General features: G+C 36.4%; 1 protein-coding gene across 2 annotated transcripts in view; it reads right to left on the bottom strand.

The window, feature by feature from the left end:
• Nucleotides 1-4209: 4209 nt before the first annotated feature.
• LOC104867511 (zinc finger protein 573) overlaps nt 4210-17672 on the bottom strand; it is a 71996-nt gene continuing 58533 nt past the window's right edge. Inside the window, exons 1-3 of one of the 2 annotated variants that reach the window (XM_033765750.1) lie at nt 9729-10031; nt 8663-8758; nt 4210-5840 (exon numbers count right to left, since the gene is read on the bottom strand). In XM_033765750.1, coding sequence (XP_033621641.1) covers nt 4384-5840; nt 8663-8758; nt 9729-9873 — 1698 coding nt within the window. In that variant the 5' untranslated portion in view covers nt 9874-10031 and the 3' untranslated portion in view covers nt 4210-4383. Of the gene's footprint in view, nt 5841-8662; nt 8759-9728; nt 10032-17672 lie in introns of those variants that run through there. The other variant, XM_019208622.2, reaches the window with a different exon arrangement.

The raw sequence follows: 17672 nt of genomic DNA, 5'->3' as shown, positions 1-17672 counted from the left end.
GCATTTAAATCCTTGTTCTCTAAGTCCAATCTTGAGCCCCTTCAGTTTGGGTAGAGTATAAAAGTTAGCTAATCAACCATGATTTTCTTTACTTTTGTTTAAAGAGGATTGAAAAAAACGAGTTTAGTTTAAATGTCTTTGACTTTCTGTTATTCCTTTCTTTGTTACAATGAAGAGCTAATTCCTCTAGCTTATGGTTAAAAATTTTGAAGTATTACAAAAATATTTTATTTAGTATAACCCTAAAATTGTTGTGTTTTGGCTTATGAAATGGGGAACTTTTAATATTAGCCCAATTCCTTTTAGTGGAGTTAGTAATAGACATTGTAGATTAAGGTGGTTGTAGACTTAGCCACATTTGCTACTAAAGAAATTGTCTACCTTTTCCTCTTCACCTCTTCCACTTATGTAAGATTGAGATTAGAGGGAAAGTATTTTCTACATCAATTGTGTTTAAACCTTTCTGTAAGGTTATTTAGCTAGCTTAGTGTTTAACTAAACTATTTTAAAACAAGGCCAAGGTCTATTGCTGTTTTGAGATTCAAAAATTAAATGAAAATACTTATCTAAAAAAAAAAATCAGACCCTCCCCAGATTTAAAGACCCAATTCAAAAAATGGGCATCTGAAATGAACAGACATTTTTCAGACAAACAAGTAAAAGCAGCAAATAAACATATGAAAAAATGTTCAACATCACTGGTCATTTGAAAGATGCAGATGAAAAAACAGAGATTCCATCTCACTCTAGAAAGAATGGCTGCTATCAAAAAATCAATCAGTAACAAATGCTGGTGGGGTTGTGGGGGAAAAAGGAACCCTTCTCCATTGTTGGAGGCAGGGCAGACTGGTGCAACCACTGTGGTGATCTGTATGGAGATACCTCAAAAAATTAGGATTAGAGGTCCCACTTGACCCAGCTATTCCCATGCTGGGTATTTTACCAAAAGATTTAAGGGAATGATACCACAGCAATATATGCTCACCCATGTTTATAGCAGCACAGTTTGTAATAGCTAAAACCTGGAAATTGCCCAACTTTCCATCAACTGGAGACTTGATAAAGATGTGTTTTTTTATAAAATGGAGTACTGCTCAACCACAAAGAATGAGAAACGAGTCATTTATAGCTAAATGGATGCACATTGGGGCATACTCTTTAAGTGAAATAAATAGGACACACATATGTAAATACCTAATAGTTTCTCTGGTGTGAGAAACTGAAAATATAAATAAGAATCAAAATGTATAAAAGATAATGTGAAACAGAAAGAAAAGGTCTACAGGGGAGGAGGAAGTGGGAGGAGTAGGGGAAAGGAAAAAATATGAGGAAAGGAAAAAATGGAAACAAAGTCTTTGTAAATAGGGAAGGGTGGAAGGGTTGAAGAGAGGGCAGGGGAATGGGAAAAAACTAAGAACCAAGATACATCATGTAAAGGCACAAATTCCCAGCGATGAATGTCATCATATTGTATACCTAAAATGTACCAATAAACTTAATGGAAAATAAATTAATAAATCTAGCTGGGTGTGCTGGCACACACCTGTAATTCCAGTATTCGTGTGTTCAGGGCCAGCCTGGGCTATATAGCAAGTTCAAGGCCAGCCAGAACTACATAGCAAGACCCTGTTTCAAAAAACAAAAAAATCACATGGACATATACACACGAGCCCTGATAAATCTAACAACAACAACAAAAAAACTTTTCTTAAAGGCCCAAAAAGTAAATAATTTGGTTTGTGGGTCATATATTGTCATTGTCTGTTAGAAATACTCTACTCTTTTTTTTTTAAACAAATACTCTACTCTTTAAGTGAGATAACAGGTAAATGAATATAGCTGTTTCAATAAAATTTTATTTCTAAAATGTGCTTATATGCCATAGATGCTGATCTTGTATCAAAGGTAGATTAATGATTTTGTCATGTATCAAGATTTACAACTATGTTAGAAGACTTACATCCTGAATACTCTAGATTAGTACTTTTAAGTTTCACAGCTCTTTTGATAGATCTTTATTTACAGTTGGTAGATAATGTACTTCAACTTTCTATGCTTAGACCAGACTTACCAGTATCTACTTGTTTTATTTTTTTGTTTTATTTTTTTGGGGTGGGGATCAAACTCGGGACCTTTACTTTGTGAGACAGGCCTGGAGCCACTGATCTAAATCCCTGGCCCTCACCAATGTTTATTTGAAATTAATATACTTTAGCAGAAAAATATAAAGCATTAGCCAAACATGGTGGCACCCACGTGTAATCCCAGTGCTTAGGAGGCTTAGGCAGGGGAGTTTGAGGCCAGCCTACACTTAGTGAGTTCAAGGCCAGCCTGAACTAAACAGTGAGGCCCTTAAAGCTTTAAAGATATTTTAGTTCTAAGTCACTAAACTTCTAGATGTATTCACCGACTGTCACAGAAAATAATCTTGTAAACAGTATTAACTTGCCCATGAATAGAGGACTGCCAATATTCCAAAGCTCTGATATATGTGGTATGATAAAAAATTATGATGAATATTTAAATTAAAATTTAAAAAATTATTATAGGAAAAGACACATTGAAATACCTCCCCGCCAAAATTACTGTCTCTTGCTTTGAACACACTTATTCCATCATTCATTCTTGCCACTTTTTGAAGCAGTTTTGGAAGTTTCTTTTTTTGACTGTCTTTTTGTGGTATGTCGATGTCCTGAATCAATTCAAAGCATTTACAGCAATTTCTGTTACATACAAAAATTAGTCTGGGCCAGGGATTTAGCTCAGTGCTTGGCAAGTACAATGTCCTGAGTTTGATCCCCTGTACAAAAAAAAAAAAGAAAGAAAGAAAGAAAGTCTGTTTGGGAGGGGTAATGCATGCCTATAATCCCAGTAGTCAAGGGGCTGAGGTAGGAGGATCACCACAAATTTGTGGTCAGCCTGGGGTACATACTAAGTTCTAGGCCAGCCTGAACTACACAATGAAAGCCGTCTCAAAAAACAAACAAACAAAAAATTACATTGTGTCCTTATTCACCTTAATTCACGAGATCTGGCTCTTTCCCAAAGACAAAATGATCATGAAAGTTAAATGTTCTAAATCGTTTCAAGATATCAAGGCAACCATGATAGCATAACTAAGGAACTTACAAATAAGCAGCTCTATAACTACTACAGACAGTCACAAGAACAATGGAATAAGTGTGTTAGAAGTGGTTAATAGCAATGTCTTTTACCACAATAAATTTTTAAAAACATTTAAAAATATTCACCATATTTTTTATTGTATCTCATAAGACATTTTTCTGAATAGGCCCTAAATTCTACATTAATTTCTATTCAATTTAAAATATATACATCAGATCAACTTAAAAAAGGAATTGCAAAATATTGCTGTTCAAATTAATAAGTGTAAAGTAGGTCTCGATAATGGAGAAATCAAATAGTTACTTTTATAACCAAGCCATAACATATAGCATCAATAATATAGCCTTTTCCTGAATGCTTATAAGCAGAAATGTTTCAGATTTGGGATTTTAAATTTTTAAATTTTAAATCCCCAGCAAAACAAAAATTAAGATATAAAATGAAATAACTTAAAAGGGGCTGGAGATGTAAGCTCAGTGCAACTGGTTTCAATCTTCAATACCATTAAAAAAGCAAACAAACAAACAAAATAAAACCCCCCACAACATATTTTAAATCCTCTTATTTTTTACAGTCTACTAGATTTTTAATCAGAAATAATTTAAAATTCAAAAATATAAGCAATTACAAGAAGCTTTTCTAAAATTATAGACTCATAATTTGTTAATAGCAATATAACACTTATTGAATAGAAATGACATGTGAGAAAGGGTTCCAAATTTTCCACATTTCTGTATCAGCACTATAATGTAGGTAAAGTTATCATCATTTGCAGAAAAACTCCCAGAAGGATAACTATCTTGCCTAATGTCATATACATGCTAAACATAGAATGGCAAGCACATTATTTTTCTGTATTTGTTAAGTCAATAGGAATTTTCAGTCGTATGAATTTGCTCACATTCAATATAATTAACAGGCCCAGAAAGCTTTCATAAATAAAAATATAAAAAACAAAGACATCCCTACATTCTCTGAATCTTCCTCAAATGTGAATATACTGATAATCAATGATCAAAAAGAATGAAGGTTTTCTTACATTACATAAAAATACATTAGAAATATCTGAATATGAATATTTGAATCATAACAACTCTAAATATAATGTATAATCTGTGGAGTTTTTACAATGTAAACTAATGTCTTATAAGAACTGAACCATATTTAAAAGCATCACATTCAAATTCTTTACCAATGTTATAAATACATCAATGAGCTGTATATTACCTATTATATGTGGAACTTTCCAAATCTTTTTCATTGGTAAAGTTTTTCCCTAGTATGAATTCTTTGATGTACTTTAAGACTTGAATTAAGCCTAAAGAATTTCCCACATTTGTTACACTGAAAAGGCTTCTCACCACTGTGAATACTCTGATGTCGAGTAAGTCGTGTATATACACTAAAGGTCTTCCCACATTCCTTACATTCATAGGGTTTTTCACCAGTGTGGATTCTTTTATGTACAGTAAGTTGATGGCTACTCTTAAAAGCCTTTCCACATTCCTTACATTCATAGGGTTTCTCACCAGTATGAAGTCTGTGATGCATTCGAAGGCTTTCAATATGACCAAAGGCCCTCCAACATTCCTGACATTTATAGGGTTTTTCACCAGTATGGATTCTTTCATGCCTAACAAGATCTGAGGTACGACCAAAGGCCTTCCCACATTCTTTACACATATAGGGTTTTTCACCAGTGTGAATTTTCTGGTGTATCTTAAGGCTACCACCATGAATAAAGGCCTTTCCACATTCTTTACATTTATAGGGCTTCTCACCAGTATGCATTCTCTCATGTTGAATAAGTGCTGAGGCACGACTGAAGGCCTTCCCACATTCTTTACATTCAAAGGGTTTCACACCAGTGTGCATTCTCTGATGAGGAATGAGTTGATAAATACGACTAAAAGTCATTCCACATTCTTCACACTCATAAGGCTTCTTGCCAGTATGAATTCTCTCATGTTGAACAAGATTTGAGGTACAACTAAAGGCTTTCCCACATTCTTTACATTTACAAGGTTTCTCACCCGTATGAATTCTATGATGTACTCTAAGATCTATTCCACGACTAAAGGTCATTCCACATTCATGGCATTCATAGGGTTTTTCACCAGTATGAATTCTGTCATGCTGCACAAGGTGAGAGGCCTGACTAAAGGTCTTTCCACATGCCTTACATTCATAGGGTTTCTCACCAGTATGAATTCTTTGATGTATTTTAAGTTTTCCACCTTTACTAAAGGCCTTCCCACATTCATGGCATACATAGGATTTCTCACCAGTATGAACTTTTCTATGTTGAGTTAGGTATGAGGCACGACTAAAGGCCTTTCCACACTCTTTACATTGATAGGGTTTCTCACCAGTATGAATTCTCTGATGAACTCTAAGATCTATATTACGACTAAAGGTCATCCCACATTCCTCACATTTATAAGGTTTTTCACCAGTGTGAATTTTCTGATGCTGTAGCAGGTTGGATGCACGATTAAAGGCTTTTCCACATTGTTTACATTCATAGGGTTTCTCACCAGTATGAATTCTCTGATGTACTATAAGGTCTGTGTGACGAGTAAAGGCCTTCCCACATCTGTCACATTCAAAGGATTTCTCTCTGTGGTTAATTCTTTGATGTAGAGTAACAGATGAATGTTTTCTAAAAATGTGCACTTTTCCATAGCTGACTTTTTCATACCTTGACTCCAAATCTAAAAGAAATAAAACAATTTTGTTTTTCTGGTTATCAAAAAATAAATATTTTATAGATTTAAATGCTAAATTTGTCAATTAGAGATGAATACTTAAAAGAACACTAAAATCAACAAAGCAATTTGGAACTGTTATTGACAATGTTGCTATAATTTTCATTTACCACACTTAGCTACAGTGATTAAAAGTAGTCTTTCTTAAGCTGGGCGTGGTGGCACACACCTGTAATCCCAGCACTTGGGAGGCTGAGGCAGGAGAATTACTGTTGAGTTCGACACCAGCCTGGGCTACATAGTGAGTTCCAGGTCAGTCTCAACTACATAGTGATACCTTGTCTCAAAAAACAAAACAAAACAAAAAACTAGTCTTTCCTCTATTAGTTTTAATACTTAATATAATTTTTCTTTTAGGTTTTTTGAGACAGTGTCTCACTATGTAGTTGAGACTGACCTGGAACCCATTATGTAGACCAGGCTGGTCTTGAACTCACAGCGATTCTCCTGCCTCAGCCTCCCAAGTGCTAGGATTATAGGCATGAACCACCACGCCTGGCTTTAATACTTAATATAAACAAATAAATTAAAAGCAAGTTATTTAGACTAATGGAAATGATACTAAAGAAATTATTCCAAATTACTTCAGGAATAAAAAAATATCAAAACAGAGAAATATTTACATGAATAAGAACATTTATTTCACTCTTAAATTCTCTGAGCTAAGTATGACTATTAAAAAGCAAAACTTGTTATATTGTCTAGTGGTGTTTACAATGTATGTAGATGTAGCCAGGTGTGATGGCACATGCCTGTAATCCCAGCACTCGGGAGGCTGAGGCAGGAGGATTGCTGTGAGTTCGAGGCCAGCCTGGGCTAGTACTGAGTTCCAGGTCAGTCTCAAGTACATAGTGAGACCCTGTCTCAAAAACAAAAAAAATGTATGTAGATGTAATGTACATGATAATTGCAAAAGGAAAGATAGGTATAAAGGGTATTAAGGAAGCATGGTAGTCTGGGTATATAGCTAGGTGGTAGAGCACTTTCCTAGCATGCACAAGTCCCTGCGTTCAATCCCCTGTACTACAAAAAAGGATGCACGGTTTCTTCATCTTAAAAACACAATACAATATTAACTCTAGGTAGATTATGAAAGGTTAGATATTTGGATGTTTAACAATACCTACTAAAAGAAATTTAAAGAGATACATTACAAAAGGTAAATTAAAATGAATAATAAAAATTTCAAATGTTCCAATATAAAGTAGGAAAGGGGAATGAGAACTAAAACAAAGTGCAAACTGTTTGGAAAATAGTGGAATAAAAAGATCCAACTCTCAGTTTCCCCACCAGAGATACTGAATTACAGAAATAATAAACCCAGGTATCTTTATGAGAATGCTATAAATTAGTTGAGCCACAGCACAATGTTGAGTACATAAACAAAAGAAGACATAGCTAAGAATGGTAAGAGGTTATTAGAGTTTTCTTGCCCTGCTCTCTTCTAAGTCTAACGTAATGTGGTGCATTCTGGAGAATACTGCCTCCTAATTCCTGGCTCTTTACCTGACTTCACCGGGAGCTACCATGGGGACTTGTTTCTGCCTCACTTGGCTTAAGGCAACTGACAGGAATAACATGATAGCTCGAATGCCAGGTTGAAAGTCATAGAAAAGTGGTAAGCACTGTTCCATATTAGAATGGCAAAGAATCTGCACTTCCACATGGATGTTCCATGGGGAGAAAGAGATTAGGCAGAGCAATACAATAGAAAGCAAAAGCTTCTAAGAAAAAAATATAATCTAAAGCAGCCAAAAGCAGCTATATATACTATAAAAGGGTATATGTACAGTACAAAAGAAAATGCATTTTCAAAGTCTGAATTTTCCCAGAACACCTAGCTAGGTTGACCAATGAAGATTTTCCCTTGCATAAAAGCTAGTCCTTAAAGGCAGGGAGAAAAGGTGGTTATTTTTTCAAAACCTCAAATATAAACAAAAGATCAAAAGACATAAAAAGGAACAGAGAAACAAGGCCAACCAAAGGGCCACAATAAAACTTCAGATGTGCAAAGATCTATGATCTTCCTGAGAAAGAATTTAAAATAAGTGTCTTAAAGGGCTCAATGAAGGTTAGGAATGTGTCTCAATAGTAGAGTTATTGCCTATAATGTACAAGACCCTGGGTTCTGTCTTTGACATGGCAAAACAAAACAAAAACTCCAGTGATCTAAAGGAGATCATAAACAATCAAATGAAATTATCAAAACAATGCCATGACCAAAATGAGAATATCAACAAAGAGAAACTTCAATACAAGAACCAACCAGAAATTTTAGAGCTGGAAAAGAAAAACAATAAATTAATTTAAAAATTCACTGGAAGGATTCAACAATCACTTCTCAGTCTTGTGGCTAAGATCATGTATAGAAGGATTCAGCAGCAGATTGCATTAGGCAGAAGAATTAGCAAACTTTAAGACAGGCAATTTGAAATCAAATAAAAGGAGAAAAAAACCTTTTAAAAAGAAGAGAATCTAATAGACTCACAGATATCATCAAGCAGATATGAATATATATATTCTAGAAAGAAAAGAAAGGGACAGAGAACTTAATTGAAGAAATAATGGCTGAAAGCTTCCCAAATACGAGGGGTGAGGATAAAACACATTGATTAGCTCATGCACAGTACTGTCTCTGCTCCAGATCATAAGCCTTTTTGTACTATGAATGGAGACTTCCAAACAACATTCCAAGTATGTGGCTCTTCCTTGACAAGGTGAGCTGTTGCTATACAGGTAGTTCTACAGCCAGATTCACTCTTACTTACCTTCACCCAATTTTCTTGTTTCTTCCCTCCCAACCATCCAGGGTTCTTTTCCTTGCTCTAATAATGTGATTACATCTGGCTTAGAAATAGAATGGCCTGTTTACAAAGGAAAAAAATGCCACATGATATAGAAAAGTAGTCTGCTTAAAATTGTAATAAATTAATGGTCAAAATGATGTTAAATAAAATTTTGAGGAAATTAAAAAATAAGAAATCAGTTATATAGGGTAAGGTTTTTTCAAACATAATTTACACACTGGTATTCTCTTGTTCTTGAGAGCACACATATAACTCGAGAGCATGTAACTGAAATACAGACCCTAATGCCTGTTTTCAATCCCTGACTTTGCTACCTTCTAGCTGTGTGGAATCTTGGGCAAGTCTTTTATACCCACTTTGCCTTAGTATTTCATCGGAAAATGGGGATAAAAATAGGGTTATTGGATTAAAAGAATTAAATCAGTTGATCTCTCTGTGTGTGATGTATTTAAAGTGCTTACAACATTACCTTTATAAATGTAATGTTCACAAATTACAACTTTCAATAAATCAGGAAAAATATGTCTTAGGAAATAAAATGTGTTTGCTTCAGATTTAAATGAATTCCATTTATTCAGGCCATTACTATATAAAATTGAAGAGCTTCTTTTAATAATTACAACCATCTAGGACACTCTGTCAAGCTGTTTTCCCTGCAAATGGATTAGATAATGTAGTAGGTACACTAATTCTGAGCATAATAAATAGGAAACCTGGCTCCTTTAGCAATGGTTGTATGACATATGCCACAAAATCCTAATTTAGCTCTTATTTAAAGGCAACTCTAAGTGAGACCAGAGAAAGGATGACTGTAACTGAAAGGGAAGATGAATACATTTATAATGGAGTTGTAATCTTTATACTAACAAAGTTCAAAGTTCAATTTGAGAAAATTGAGTTCTTATTTGAGAAAAGGGGAAGTATTTAGTTTCTTAAGAGGCTAGTCTTGAAAATCAGAGTAGAACAAATGCATATCCTAAAGATAAGATTCTAAATTATCCTAAATTATTTGAGGCAGAAAACATACCTAGTGAAATCAAATTACCATAGTTCTCCATCATCACATTCTGGTACAAAGTCTTCTGAAAAGTGCTGAGATACTCCCACTCCTGCTGAGAGAAGTCTATGGCCACATCCCTGAATGTCACTGCTTCCTGGAATGGCAAACCCATACATTACTAGAAAAATTAAAGAAATGTTTTAAAGATGGACAGAAAGGATATGTAGAATGAATTATATGAAGAGAGCACTGTAACAAGCCTATCAGCTACAAATCTATAATATGGGAGGGTGAAAAGAAAATGTAGAATAGGGCCGAGGATTTAGCTCAGTGGTTCTGCCACGTGCCTCCCAAGTTCAGGGTCCAGAGTTTGATCTCCAGTACAAAAAAAAAAACAAAAACAAAAACAAAACCTTCAGAAAATGTAGAATATTTTTAAACAAAACTAAATGGCATATTATTAAATATCTAAAGCATCTTGGAATAGATAATGTTTGTCTATTAAATAGTAAATATAAGCAAAATGTCTGATTAGTGCCTGCCACATAAAATTTTGTTTTTGCTTTTGTTTTTTTGGTACGAGGTATTGAATTCAAAGCCTCACACTTGCCAGGTAGGCGCTGTGCTGCTTAGCCACATCCCCAGCACCTATGTTTGATTTTTGGGTGCTGGGGATTGAACCTAGGAACTTGAGCATGCAAGGCAAGAACTTTATCCTGAGCTATATATTCACCTATATTTTTATTTTTTTAATCTATTTTTTATTAGTACATGTTTTCAGTACATATTTACATTCCTTGTGGGGAGTTGGTACATGTACATAATATGTCTTTGTTTTGTCTTGTTTTTTGAGACAGAGTTTCACTATGTAGTTGAGACTGACCTGGAACTCACTATGTAGCCCAGGCTGGTCTCGAACTCACAGCAACCCTCCTGCCTCAGCCTCCCAAGCGCTGGGATTACAGGTGTGCACCACCACGCCCGGCCATAATATATCTTAGTTCCTTTTTCCATCTCCTTCCCCTTCCCTCCCTCCATCTCTTAATTCCATTCCCATTTGAGAAAGGTCTATCTCCCTATTTCCTATTATCTATCTCTTACTGTATATAGGTGACAGTTTTCCTACCACTATTTATTAAAGAGGCTGTCTAGTATATGTTTGCAGCCCCTTTGTCAAAGACCAAATAGTTGAATGTGCTTTGGGTTGTTTTTGCCTTATTTATTCTGTTACATTGGTCCTCGTGTCTGTTTTTATGCCAATAATCCATATATTTTGAAGTAAATGAGTTGCTAGGGAAATTTTTTGCTTTCAAGAGAAGATAAAAAATTTTCAGAATTCTCAATTTTAGAAAATAAGGATTTCAAGGGCCAGAGATTTAGTTCAGTGTTGCCGGTGCCTGTGTTGCAAGCACAAGGTCCTGAGTTCGATCCCTGGTACCAAAAAAAAAAAAAAAAAAAAAAAAAAAAAAAAAGAAGGAAAATAAGAATTTCATAGTTAAGAATTCTCATGATTTTAAATACATTATATCAGATATTACCATCAGCATTTTTCTTGTTTTGTTAAGTCTATATGCTTTTCTTTTTTTGTTACATGAGATTGTATTGTATGGATATATCAAATTTAATCATTTATTTTATTACGATGTACAGCATTTGTGAGGTCTTCCTTAATTTTAGGACTCTGTGTTTCATATACTCGATATAATGACATTCTTTTTTGTGCTCATCTACCATCTTTCATTGAACACCTGGTCTAGCTGAGTGTGGTAGACAGCTTTTACATAAGTTATCGATGATCCCATGTGTCAATATTATGTTCTTTTGGAATCCTATTCTATTGTATGTAGGCTGAACCAAGTAATTTATTTTTAATAAATAATTAAATTATAAGATGTTACATTTGATAAGGGTTACAAAAATCTGTAAATTCTTTATTGCTTTCCTTCTCTTGATGTCTCATTTGCTCACTGGTAAAGCCAGCAGCTACCAGGTTTTAAATTGTTGCACTGACAGGACCTCACAACAGTAAACCAAGAATGGCCTCCACTTAATAGCTTATGAGGACCTGAGATCCTCATACCAACAGCCTAGAAGAAACTGTTAACAACAACTTGAATGAGCTTAGCAACATATCCACCTAAGTTGAGCATAAATTCAGCCCTGACCAATACTTTGATTACCTCATAAGAGACCCAGAGTCAGGAGGCAAAGTAAGCCACTCTAGATGTCTGGTCAGCAAAAACTATGAGATAAATGTTGACTATCTTAAGCCATTGAGCTTCACCTTATACCAGGTGTGTTTGGTGATACATGCCCCTAGTGCTAGCCACTTGGGAGGCTGAGGCTGGAGGATCCCTTGAACTCAGGAATTTGAGTCAAGTCTAGACAGCATAGCAGATTCCATTATCAAAAAACGGTCATTAATTTTCTTTACAGTTATAGATAAAAAAATACATTGAGTTAAAGAATACCTAGGAAAATGGCCAGAGATATAGCTAAGTGGCACCACACCTGACTTGCATACACAAGGTCCTAAGTTCAATTTTTGGTACCCACAAAAGGAAAAAAATAATATGGAGGAAGGATTACCCAGGTTTTACCCACGTTTTAAGTTCCACTTAAAAATAGAACACTGTAAGGCCAGGGATTTAGCTTGGTGGTACCACTACCTGCCTCACAAGCACAAGGCCCTGTGATCAAACCCCAGTACCAAAAAAAAAAAAAAGAATACTGTAGTCTTGATACTTATCTCAGGGATTTCCTACCAAGATCCACAACTTCCATGTTTGCAGGTGCCAATCATCTACTAATCCACACAAAGTATGGGCTCTTACTCTACAATGACATTTGGTCACTCAATAGCAAATTTCTTCCTTATCTGGCAATCTCAAGTCTGTGACATTTTACATTTTGTTGTGGACAAACACAACAACTGTCTCTAACCCACCAAACCAGACTTGACCCAGAAGGTATGAATCTTTACTTCAAAAAACTGAAATCCTTCATTGTCCATGATAAATGAATGGGCACTTAAGACATGATGAATAATTTCCTCACTAATTACAGGAACATTAGTAAGCTTATTTATTTATTTATTTATTGTCAGTGCTGGGAATGGAACTTAGGGTTTTCTGCATGCTAGGCAAGCACTCTACTTCCCTACACCAACTAGTAAATTTACAGTGGGCCCTACAGGGAGAATGTTGGGTAACCTGGAATCAGCTCAGTGGATGAATAAGAGCTAGATGCTTCTAGATGCCTCTGTTGGTTATTTGATGGGAAATTTCTCCTACTGCGAAACTTCAGGAAAATTAATTACAATATTTGCATAACCTAAAAACACAAAAATTTCAACAAGGAGAGAAACATAAACTTACATGGGCCATGGTTTAGACCTGCAAGAGTGGGTAAGTCTTCAGGATTCCTTTAGCAAAAACACACAGATCTAGAAAGTTGGAGCTGAGAAAAGAAAGAGACCTTGAGATCATTTTTGCTTTAGTGCTCCTGACAGAATTAATTTACTTAATATTGCTGCTACGTTCTTCCATTGGCCGAGAAGAGTCCTAAGTAAGTCCAAATCACAAAAATTTCCTTTGAAAAGTCACAGAAGACAGGTATTTCTGCACTGAAGACAGAATGTTACCTGACCCATTAATGAGTTTTTGGCCACTGTGTGATCTTGGTAAATCAAATGTATAGACTCGAGATTAGGCAGCACAGTTCTCTGCTAAACAGATCCTTTTCCTTCAATTCTTACCTTCCAACACTGAAAAGAGCCCTCAATCATCCCAATTAGAACCTCCTGTAAGGCTTTGGAATTGGGTGGAGTTGGTTAAAAGAAAAGGTGGAATTTGGTATTACGAAGGTAGCAAAGACTACTACTTAAATATATGACATACTATTATTGTATTAGAATACAAAGTAGATGTAAAATGTGAGGCTTGGAATACAATTTAAAAACATGGAAAATATTCTAGATAGTTAATTTTTAAAAACTAGGTTGACCAACATAATTATTGTTGTGAAATACATGAATATATCAAAGAGAAAATGAGTAGCCGGCAGACAACTGAAATCAGTAAACAAAAAAGTTTGGAAGGTTATATGTTCAGCTATTAACAGTGTTTTTGTTTTGATTTTATTTTTTAAAAGGTTCTTCTACAATTAGTGTTTTAAGGACTAGAGGAGAAATGATGTATGCCTGGGGCCGAAAACAAAAGTATATGGATATATACAAACCCATAAAAATTAAGAACATACATAAAAAGAGTTAAAAGCCATTATCTCTAGGCAGGGAGGTTAATGGTTATCCTTACTTTCTTCACCAATTCCTTTGGGTATGAAGTTCTTTTGCAATGAGATTATACTAATTCCATCACAAAAATATAACATAAAGATATTTGGAAGTATTAAAATTATTTATAGATATCATTAGAAAAGGCCAATTTTTCATCATTTAAAAAAATCTGTAAATACTAGATCTGCCTGAAAAGTAAATGTGACTGAAAGTAACATGCACCAGTTGTTGAATATCCTTTAGCTATACAGCCCTGACAGAATTAGATACAATGCCCTACAAAGATCTTCCCATTAGAGGGAAAAGGACTTTGTAGGTAGGAATGTGCATGACAAATAGGGAGAAAAGTTTTGTGAACAAAGAAAATGCTCAATAAATGTGATATATCCCCCTTCCATTTTTTTCTGCATAACTAATTAAAATGTTATTTTGGAATTAGTATTTTCTGAAGATTTTTTTAAAATTCTATTTTTAAACTTGAGCGGCATACATCATTTAAAATTTTCTTGAGTACAGTACTTATCCACAGTATGAAGACTATTTAACACAGATCAAGGCTATTTATAAATGATTAGTTCATATAAACAGAAATTTTATTATCTGAAAAATATTGTATTCAATTAATGTGATGTGATTTACTTAACTATTCCCATGATGTTGGCTAAATTTGTGTAAAACTGCCCCAAAGATATAATCTTTGATTCCAAATTTTTTTAAACTCTAGGATTAAATCTTTTAGGTTATGTATACCCTTGAAAAATACAAATTTACAAATACAAACAGTAGTTATCCCATAATTTCAAAGGAGTTGTGTCCCTTGTACACCAATAAATACAAAGAATATCTGATTAAGAACTCCTGTAACAATTGGGCCACTACTGCATTCTATTGCAAAAGCACGATATAATTAACTTCATTCTTTCCTTGCTTCTGATCTACAGAAACAATGATCCAGGTAGCCACAGTGCTGAACATTTACTATCTTTCACAGCTGTTCCCCTTGTTTACAGCCCGGTGGAGCTGGTACTGTGATACACAACTGTATTCCCAGCACTCTGGGAGGCCGAGGTAGGAGGACATTGTGTCTCGAGCCCAGACCAGGCAATTTATCCATACCCTGCTTCAAAATATAGAGTTGGGGATGTAGCTGCGTCGGAAGGTCCTAGGTTCAATCCCCAGGGCGGGGAAGCAGGGGTGTGAAGAGGTGTTGGTGGTGGTGGATGGTGGAATCTGTAGCACAGTTCACAGCAGTTCTTGGGGTCAGAACTCAGAGAACGCTCAGTTCTTAAACACAAATTTGTACCGCAGAGAACTCCCAGGTAGAAATCCTGTTCCTAATTCTATGTCTTTCCTAGGACCCTGTCTCAAGGCAATTCCTCATCTACAATTCCCACCCTAGCAGCACGTCTGTATCTTTCTGCTTCGAAAATGTTATTCAGGACTCAATTTCTGACTCCCCACTCAGGACCACTTTTCTGCAGCAGTCAGTCACAGTGGCTGCAAGGACACAGGAAGCAGCAGGGAACCTGAAGATGCGGGGCACGGAGACGCTTACTACACCACTGACCCAAAGCACGCACACGTGAAGGACACACGCCCTGTGTCTCCGTCACACAGGGCCAGCCACACATAGCTCGTTCTCACAGGATATCCACTGCTAGGTGCGCAGCCCAGTCCACCCCGCAGTCTCCCACAGATGCCACCACCCTCCCGGCCAGTTGCTGCCACATCTGCTCCCGCCACCCGCTCTCACCGCCACGCTGGGCCCCCCGCAGACGCTGCGTCTGGGCCCACGGAGTCTCTTCCGCAGCAACCCACGGCGACTTCTACCTCAGGTAGGACCCAGATATCGAAAACAGGGCCAGAGGTGGACGTCACCTCGGTTGCTTATGGGAAATGTAGTCCACGCCAGACCATCCAAGACCGTAGTCCCCTGTGGCAAACAAAAGCCCACGGTCACTAAAACCTGGAAGAAAAGGCGCCAAGGTCCCAGGAGGACCGCAGCCCCGCCCGACCCCCGGTCGCTGCTTTCAGGGCGGGGCCGAATGTGCCTGGAGTGCGCATGCGCAGATGCCCAAACCAAGGCAGGCTCGCTTCCTCAGGACTGAGAGGAAAGTCTCTGTCGATCTGGACCCAGTTATTTAAAAGAACGAAACCTTAGAGCTTTTCTTTTTCTAAGCCTCAGGCCTATGAGAATCCTTCCTGAAAAAAAAAAATCAGTGCTTTGACTGCGAGGAAGTTTGCTTTCGTGATTGGAAGTTCTTGAAGGTGGACCCAGAATTTTTCATTCTGTACGTGTATTATGTATATGTGTAACTATCTACACACGTGCACATTAGCATAATAAGAAAACATTCTTCAAATTTTTCCTAATTTTCAAAAAACACCTGCATTGAATGATCTTTGGAATGAGTTACAGGCTGGGCATGGTAACACATACCTATAACACCAGCTACTCAGGAGGTTTGAGGCAGGAGGATCACAAGCTCAAAGCCAGCCTGAGCAACTTAGACTATGTCTCAAAATAAAATTTAATAAAGACTAAGGATGCATCTCAGTGTTGGAGCTCTTGCCTAGCATGTATGAGGCTGTGGGGTCAAGCCCTAACAAGGGGAGAGGGGCTACATTCACTCTCCTCTTTTTACAATGACAATATATAATCGTCTCAATTTAACCACTTTGTCTCACCTAGAAATATTATTTTGTTACTAACATTGTATATTATATAAAATCTTGATACATGATACATATAGAACAAATGAGACTGATGACAACCACTTATACCAGGCACTATGGCGCAAGCTGTAATCCTAGCACTCAAGAGGCTGAGGCAGGAGGATTGCTCTGAGTTTGAGGCCAGCCTGGGCTACATAGTGAGTTCAAGTCCAGTCTAAACTACATAGCAAGACTCTGTCTCAAAAAAAACATTAGTCCCATATACTCACATCCCAAAGGGTGAAGGTCACCACATGCTGCAGAATGGTTCGCCTTGGGGGCAGAATAAAGCAGCAGGGGCTGTGAGAATCAGGCTCTGAAATAACAAGAGGATAAGGTCCCCTGGTTCCCATGTGAGAATCCAAGTGTCTTGTTTCACTAGTTTCACAGGCTGATAGGTGGGTAACCCCTATTAGGTTGAGGACCAAGTAGTTTAAGGGCAACTAACTGGTTGGAAGTACTTCTTTGGGGATGGGGGGCTTATCAGATGACAAAAGGGAAGTTATGGTTAAGCATCTGGGACCCTGAAGGCAGGCCTAAAGTTACTAGGACAACACTGAAATTTTAGGTCATACAGGAGGTCTTACAATATAGAAGGAAAAAAGCAGCAATGTGAAATAGTTATTCCTTGGTAATTTTCTTATAGATATTAATATTATAGCACAGCAGCTGCCTGGCAAGCATGAGATCCATCAATCCCCAATACCAAAAATAATTAATATAATGAAAATTTGGAAGTAGAAATCAAAAGACAAATAATCCATAATACAATTGTACAATAACAGCCAATGTAAATATTCCTGTATGTGCACTTTAAGGACTTTTTACATTTGTACAATAATAGCCAATATGAATATTCCAGTATGGCCTGGAATTTAGCTCAGTGGCACTATGTACTTGTCTTGCAAGCACAAGGTCCTGAGTTTGATACCTGGTAGCAAAAAAAAAAAAAAAAAAAA

Source organism: Fukomys damarensis, unplaced genomic scaffold (assembly GCF_012274545.1).
Source record: "Fukomys damarensis isolate Sample0158 unplaced genomic scaffold, DMR_v1.0_HiC HiC_scaffold_19, whole genome shotgun sequence".
NCBI classification, from domain to species: domain Eukaryota; kingdom Metazoa; phylum Chordata; class Mammalia; order Rodentia; family Bathyergidae; genus Fukomys; species Fukomys damarensis.
Note: the sequence above shows the minus strand (reverse complement) of the source record. Positions and strands in the feature narration are given on the sequence as shown.